At 49.8% G+C, this 8,082-nt stretch overlaps 1 protein-coding gene across 1 annotated transcript; it reads right to left on the bottom strand.

The window, feature by feature from the left end:
* Positions 1 to 2,188: 2,188 nt before the first annotated feature.
* On the bottom strand, positions 2,189 to 7,809 carry LOC134007613 (actin-related protein 3-like). Its single transcript, XM_062447196.1, has 12 exons — positions 7,588 to 7,809; positions 7,046 to 7,101; positions 6,716 to 6,840; positions 6,490 to 6,600; positions 5,574 to 5,669; positions 5,319 to 5,426; positions 4,971 to 5,114; positions 4,700 to 4,873; positions 4,450 to 4,542; positions 4,228 to 4,353; positions 3,962 to 4,045; positions 2,189 to 3,813 (listed from the first exon to the last, which is right to left on the bottom strand). Exons 1-12 carry the CDS (start codon positions 7,629 to 7,631, stop codon positions 3,718 to 3,720), a joined length of 1,257 nt encoding a protein of 418 aa, XP_062303180.1. The 5' UTR covers positions 7,632 to 7,809; the 3' UTR covers positions 2,189 to 3,717.
* Between the last annotated feature and the right edge of the window lie 273 nt (positions 7,810 to 8,082).

The following is an 8,082-nucleotide window of genomic DNA, read 5'->3' as shown; positions in this document are numbered from 1 at the left end:
TCATTAACCCCTGGAGAGAGGCTAGGGGGGGGGGGGAGGTCCAGGGGAGAGAGCAGAGGCCACCGAGCAATCACAGACCTCATTATGCATCCAAAAGACCCAGGCCAGCTGAAATAGAGAGAGGAGGGAGTGCCAAGGCAGTGAGAGATATTTAATGGAGGATGCAGGGATGTTAAGAGAAGGCAGAGGAGAAAAGACATGAAGCAGGATGAAACTGGAATACAGAGTAAAGAAGGGATGTGATGGAGAGAAGAGGAGAAAGGAGATGAAAGAGAGGAGAAAAAGAAGAGAGAAAGGTGAGGATGGGTGCATCACAGTCACATCCCACTGTGCATGTGTGGCCAGGGTCCTCAGCTCATATGTATGGAAAACACAGGGTGTGTGTGTGTCCACAGGGGGTGTGTCCACAGGGGGTCAGGATGATGGAGGTGATCCAGGGGCCTGCGGTGCTGGTCCAGGTCTGAAGGTCCTGATTTAGGAGAGAGGCTAATTTCTTCCACTTGGCCGAGCAAAGAGGTGAATAATTGTGCCTCCTGGGCTTGTCTGGAGGAGAGAGAGGCAGAGCAGGAGAAGTGGGGGGGAGATGTCGGGTGAGGGGTGTGAAGCAACAGAAGTGACACAGCTGGCATGGTAAGCCTTTGTATTCATAAAAAAAAAAAATTGCCTTCCAGAAATTCATATTTTGGAAACAAATATTTGTATTTGTTTTGATGACAATGTGATTCAGTCTGTTCAGACTGATAAGAGGGTGAATTGTTAGTGCAGCCAGTGACAGGTATACTGAGTGACATACAGTGAACATGAGTTACTATAGTAGACAAGAGTTAAATGTTACTGTAGTCAGGGAGTTAAACCTGCATGCATGAGGGTGAGGAGTTAAACCTGCATGCGTGAGGGTGAGGGTGAGGAGGAGTTAAACCTGCATGCGTGAGGGTGAGGAGTTAAACCTGCATGCATGAGGGTGAGGAGTTAAACCTGCATGCATGAGGGTGAGGAGTTAAACCTGCATGCATGAGGGTGAGGAGTTAAACCTGCATGCGTGAGGGTGAGGAGGAGTTAAACCTGCATGTGTGAGGGTGAGGAGTTAAACCTGCATGCATGAGGGTGAGGAGTTAAACCTGCATGCATGAGGATGTGGAGTTAAACCTGCATGCGTGAGGGTGAGGAGGAGTTAAACCTGCATGCATGAGGGTGAGGAGTTAAACCTGCATGCGTGAGGGTGAGGAGGAGTTAAACCTGCATGCATGAGGGTGAGGAGTTAAACCTGCATGCATGCGGGTGAGGAGTTAAACCTGCATTGTGTGAGGATGAGGAGTTAAACCTGTATGCGTGAGGGTGAGGAGTTAAACCTGCATGCATGAGGGTGAGGAGTTAAACCTGCACGTGTGAGGGGGAGGAAGACGACAGTCAGACAGATCTTTAACCCTCGTGCTGCCTTCGGGTCACATGACCCAAAGGTTCATAACGAACCATCGTTGTGTTTACCCAATTTTACCCAATACAAAAACAAATTAAAATAATTTTATTTTAACCTTTGCAATGTGGGGGGTCTGAGACAGCCCAACGGTTAAAAGAAAATGCTTCACTTTGTCTTTGTATGCGGTAAATCTGTCGCAATACGACGGTGGGTCACAATGACTGATGGGTCAGAATGACCCGAAGATAACACAAGGGTTAAGACATTGCTGGGTTAGGGAGTCAGGTGGCTGAGCGGTTAGGGAATCAGTCTAGTAATCAGAAGGTTGCCGGTTCAATTCCCCGCCAGGCAATGATGTTGTGTCCTGTGGCAAGGCACTTCACCCTACTTGCCTCGGGGGAATGTCCCTGTACTTACTGTAAGTCCCTCTGGATAAGAGCGTCTGCAAATGACAATGTAATGTATGGAACGCATGTGACTGACTCAGTTGTAATTATACTCACCTTGTTCACAGCTTAAGATTCGAGAGAGAAGAGATGAGGAGGGTTTGGGAGAGAAGGCGGGAGAGAGGAAACAAGGAGGAGGGGAAAGGAGAAGGGGAGGAGAGGTCAGGAAGAGAGAGTAGTGGTAAGGAGGAGGGGAGGAGAAGAGTAGTGGAGAATCTGAACTTAGAGAAAAACAATTATTAGTGTCCTCAGCTCTCATCTCCCTGTCTCTCTCATCTCCCTCTCTCCTCAGTCACACATCTGAGCCCGTTTTCTCTTCTCTCTCCCCACTCTTTGCCTTTTCCAATTATAAAGGTGTGATCGTATCTTTACAGTATACATTATTCTAGTGTAGAGGGAAGCGTGTAGTCCCGCACAATAAAGAATAAAGCATCTTCTTTGTTTGGACGGTAAAATGCAGCAACAGAGTTTAATTATCATATGTAAAGAACCATTCTAATGCTGCAACAGCAGACTTAATCAAATAGGAATTATGCAACTTTCCATTTTCTGATGTGTGTCCTGAGGTGAACAGATGTCTTCGGGTTAAACACAACAGAGCCTCACACAACCGGTGAAGCAACACTGACCCCTGCTGGTGGAGACTGGAAGTTTTACAGCCCATCTGAGATGAATGAAAATCACAGTGGGAGATGATCACCTCAGGGAGACAGGTTATCACCTCAGTTACACAGGTGATCACCTCAGGTACACAGGTGATCGCCTCAGTTACACAGGTGATCGCCTCGGTGACACAGGTGATCGCCTCGGTGACACAGGTGATCGCCTCGGTGACACTTTGTGTCACTTTGGATAAACGGGTCTGCTAAATGACGACATCCCTACTGAACTCTTAATATCCTCAGCATTCAGCCATGACCTCTATCATGACCTTTCAACCTCAACCAGTCCTGCTAGGCATTGTTCTTGGATGTGTGCATGTTGGTCTGTTCATAAGGCCTCGTTAGAGAGGCAGCAGCAGCGCACTCTTTTGACAGCATGGTGAACAGCATGAAGTCTCAAGCTCCTCCAGGAACACATCAGCTACGAGACACAACACTAACCAGCCAGCTACTAGACCTCATGAGCAAGCAAGCAACCGTTTCACAAATCATAGAAATGTCTGTCTGCCTTTAAGGCAATCAAGAGCACCGATTCAGTCCAGTCACTCCAGACAGCAGGCCAGGCATCCAAGATGAGGCATTTCACTTTCAAATATATTAATATTCCTGTTCAGGAAGATAGGAACAGGCGGTTTATGATTTCACTTTGACAAGTTTCAAGTTTAAACTGAGAACAGCTCGTCTGGTCCTGATGTTTGAGTCTGACAGGAGTGCAGCCTTGTGTCAGAAGAACCTCCCCAGTACTATGTCCTTCAATATGTATAAAAATGATAAGAAATAAAAGCTAGATCTATCCTTACGCACAGAGAAGTGCATCGGAACATGGTACGATTTCACCCGACATTCTAACCCTGTAATTGATACCACATATCATAATAATTGACAATCGTTATTGTTCAAGATAATTAATTAAAGTCCACAAGTGTTAATGTGAGGAAGTTTGTCAGAGCAGCTGGCCTGACGGCTGGTCCCAGCAGGCCTGGTCCAGTCAGGGGGCAGACCAGCAGGCCTGGTCCAATCAGGGGGCAGACCAGCAGGCCTGGTCCAGTCAGGGCGCAGAGTCTGGTCCAGTCCCACAGTGTAGGTCTGTTGGCCTCCAGGCAGGCCTTTGGTCTCCTCCACTGTTTCGTGTGTGTGCACGTGTGTGTGTGTGTGTGTGTGCGTGTGTGTGTGTGTGTGAGAGAGCACAGCCTCAGGACATGACCCCGAACACAGGGTTGTGACGACAGATGCTGGGCCCAACCTCCTCGTAGTCCTTCTTGGTGTGACACACCTGGTAGAACTCCGGCTGAGGACCAGAGAGGAGAGAGGTTAGGGTTAGTGAGAGAGGTTAGGGTTAGTGAGAGAGGAGGAGAGAGGTTAGTGTTAGTGTGTGTGTGTGTGAGAGTGAGTGAGTGAGAGAGACGGTCAGCTGTGTTAAGGGTGGGGATACGCACTGTGGAGGCCAGCATGGATCCTCCGAACCAGACAGCGTATCTCTGCATGTGGTGAGTGATGACCTGCACATCTATGGGCTTGGGCTGCCATGACAACACAGGAAACACAGTTAGTACATACCAGGGCTCCCTCCCTTCCCTCCTCTTCAGGTTGCAAGCCTTTCCTCCCTCTCCCCTCTCCTCCTCCCCCCCTCACCTTCAGCGTGCCCCCCCTCTCCTCCTCCCCCCCTCACCTTCAGCATGCCTCTCCTCCTCCCCCCCCTCACCTTCAGCGAGCCTCCGCTCAGCTCCTCACTGATCTTCAGTCTTCCGTCAACGCTCCTCTTCAGGTCCCTCTGCAAACGCCGGCCGAAGTCTCGAAACATGGTGGATCCTCCCGACAGGACCACGTTCTGAACACACAGCCCAACATGACCTGAGTGACCTCACTAAGACCTGCAGTCACATCCTCCAACCACTGAGCTCCCTCAGGTGCACAGGTGCGTTACCTTGTACAGGGGGCGCCGCACATCGATGGGGCAGTTCTGGATGACCTCGTCCACCACCTCAGAGATGGGCTGGGTGAAGTCGGGGTTGGCGAACTGTGGACAGGTTAAAGGTCACTGTAACAAACACACAGGCCAGGACATTGAGGATTAACCCTAACCACTACTTTAGGGAGGAGCGAGCACACACACCAGAGCAGTGTGATGTCTGGGAGGTGTGTGTGTGTGAGGTGTGTGGAGTGACTGATGGTACCTCAGGGTGGAAGAAGATCTCCGGTCCCAGGAAGCGCTCGTATCCCACGTCGATGGTGAACTCCTTCTTGCTGATGGCGTTGATGCCGGTGTACTGCTTGATCCACTTGGAGCCGTCCGTGTCGTACTTGCTGAACTCCTTCACCAGGTCCGGACACACGTAGCTGTACCGCTCCTGGAGACGACCACAACCACATCAAAACCTGTACCGACCCTAACACAACCACAATCTGTACTGGCCCTAACCCAAGTACACACCAGGCTCTCTCTACCTTGACAGCCTTGGCGGTCTCCAGGGACTGCTCCGGGGGGATTCCCACCTCACGCTCCCTCAGCAGCTGCTGGGTGAAGTAGGTGATGTCACGCCCGGCGATTGGGATGTGCTTTATACAGCTGCCAATCACGTAGCCCTCCGCCTAGCAACCAGACATGTGTTACATTCTCAATATCCACAAACACACGTCTGTGATGCAGTGTGCTAGCTAGGGAACGTGCTTCAAACACGTCTTGACTGCGTGACTCAGCCTAGCACAGGGATAACGTGTTTGTGTGTGTCTGTATGCATGTATATATGTGTGAGTATGTGAATGAGTGTGTTTGTGGGGGGGGATCCAGCCTACCACAGGGATGACGTGAGTGACTCCGTCCCCGCTGTCGATGACGGTGCCTGTCAGGGTCCTCTCCCCCACCTGTCTGGAGGTCCAGGAGGCAGCCAGCGCCAGCACTGCCTGCGGGGGGGGGGTTAGAGACCTCACAGAGAATACATACACACACACACACAACCTCACAGAGCTGGGACACACAGCCTTCAGATGCTAGTGTGTGAACAGCAGAGCATCCAGTGATGTAAGAAGCTCCTGTGTGTGCAGACTCACCTGCACAGCGATGTACAGCCCCGGCACGTTGAACGACTCAAACATGATCTCTGCTGTGTACTCTCGGTTCTCAGGGGTGTTTAACGGAGGCTCCGTCTGGGGAGGGAAACACACATCACCACCTAGTACACCCTGCCTTCCACATCACCACCTAGTACACCCTGCCTTCCACATCACCACCTAGTACACCCTGCCTTCCACATCACCACCTAGTACACCCTGCCTTCCACATCACCACCTAGTACACCCTGCCTTCCACATCACCACCTAGTACACCCTGCCTTCCACATCACCACCTAGTACACCCTGCCTTCCACATCACCACCTGGTACACCCTGCCTTCCACACACATCACCACCTAGTACACCCTGCCTTCCACATCACCACCTAGTACACCCTGCCTTCCACATCACCACCTAGTACACCCTGCCTTCCACATCACCACCTAGTACACCCTGCCTTCCACATCACCACCTAGTACACCCTGCCTTCCACATCACCACCTAGTACACCCTGCCTTCCACATCACCACCTAGTACACCCTGCCTTCCACATCACCACCTAGTACACCCTGCCTTCCACATCACCACCTAGTACACCCTGCCTTCCACATCACCACCTAGTACACCCTGCCTTCCACATCACCACCTAGTACACCCTGCCTTCCACATCACCACCTAGTACACCCTGCCTTCCACATCACCACCTAGTACACCCTGCCTTCCACATCACCACCTAGTACACCCTGCCTTCCACATCACCACCTAGTACACCCTGCCTTCCACATCACCCTTCCATCCATCTATTCTGCCATCCATCCATATTAACCATCCATCCACTACTCTTCCTGCAAGAACAAGCCTCATGCTTGTGTATTCAGCACATGCATGTGTGTGGTGGTTGTGCAGAGCCTCACCAGCAGGAAGTAGTGGTCTTCTGGCTCCGCCCTCAGGTACTTGAAGATGACTTGCTCCATGAACCTCTCCATCAGGTCCCAGTCCTCCACCATGCCGTGACGGATGGGCCACTGGTACACACACACACACAAGGTCCCAGGTTCAAATTCCCCCCTCTACGTCACAGGATAAAAGCTAAGTGAACATGAGTATTATGATGCTGATACCAGGTTACATCCTGAGCACCTTGGTGGCGTATGAAGGTTTGTCAACGGCCTCGTCTCCAATGAAGAAGTCGAGATCATCGACTCCCTTCATCATCCTGCGCTGTGCCTGGTCTCCCACCTTCGCTGACTCCTTGATGGCGATACCTGACATTCAGGAGCAAAGACAAGACATGGTCATATATGCTTACAGCCTGGTTCTCACTAACAAGAGACTGGTCCTACACTTCTACAATCAACTACTGCAGTAAACGCACCAGCAGCTCAGAGATCACTTTGATCAGGGTTATTGACAGTAGGTGTTTTTTGTGTTTGTGTTGCACATGGAGGGATCTAGACCAGGTTCACTTACATGAAGGCACAATGAACTGGGGCTCCGAGTTTCCTGCATAGCCAAGCTTCGTGTACCTACAGGAAACAAAAACATTTAGTGATTGTAATGATACCATCCCTCGTATATTGAATTAGCTAGGACTAGACAAATCCTCAAAGATTAAGTAGGACTTAAAAGATGAAATACTGTCCAAATGCTGAATAACTAGGATTATAACCATATTTTGCCTAAAAGCAAGTTACGATTTCCTGTCTTGTCGAGTTAGCTAGCCGTGTTCGTCTAATATTTTGTGCTACTGTGCTTCCTATAACTTGGTGACTGGATACATCAGCACACATTCCAACAGCTACCGTCTGAAAGCACCCAGATGAGTAGAGCTAGCTATGGAACGTAGATTAATGATGCTCAAGTTATAAGTAGCTAGCTAGTTAGCTAGAGGAGGAAGGGTGGCTAACGTAAGGTTAGCTACAGTAGCTTGCTCGCCACTTCTGCTGCCGAGCGGGCTGGACTACTGAAGTCTAAACGAGGAACACTGACGAAACGAGAAAATAGCTACTTACCCTGTACCGCAGTCAACCACACATGCCGGTAACCGCCCAGCCATGTTTAGTTTCCTTCACGGCAAAATAAACTGAAATTGTGTATTTATATATGGATATATATTGTATAAAATAGTTCCGTTTGTTTAAGGGTAAGGGCTTCCAGACTGTAACTCGCTAGATGCTGAAGGAATCCTGTCAGACAAGAGTTTCGCAATCATGGTTCAGGTTGCCAGGTTTGTGAACGCCCATCCCCCATTCGGGTGGCTTTTACAATAGGTGTTTGAATGACGTCACGTCATTGCAATTCTGTGGCGCAAAATAAGAAGGGCAGAAGGGATTTTCTACATAAGAAACACTATCACAAACTCAAAATGTCTATGTTATGCGTCGTTTATGGTTGCTCATGTCGATAAAACCGAGCAACCACAATGAGTTTTATCGTATACCAAAAGGTGTTCATAAACATGAAAATGCAAGAAATTGCCGATACGCCCAGAGAAAAGTGTTTGAATC

This window comes from Osmerus eperlanus, chromosome 21 (assembly GCF_963692335.1).
Source record: "Osmerus eperlanus chromosome 21, fOsmEpe2.1, whole genome shotgun sequence".
Lineage (NCBI taxonomy): Eukaryota > Metazoa > Chordata > Actinopteri > Osmeriformes > Osmeridae > Osmerus > Osmerus eperlanus.
The sequence above is the reverse complement of the archived record's forward strand: the minus strand, read 5'-3'. Positions and strand labels throughout refer to the sequence as shown.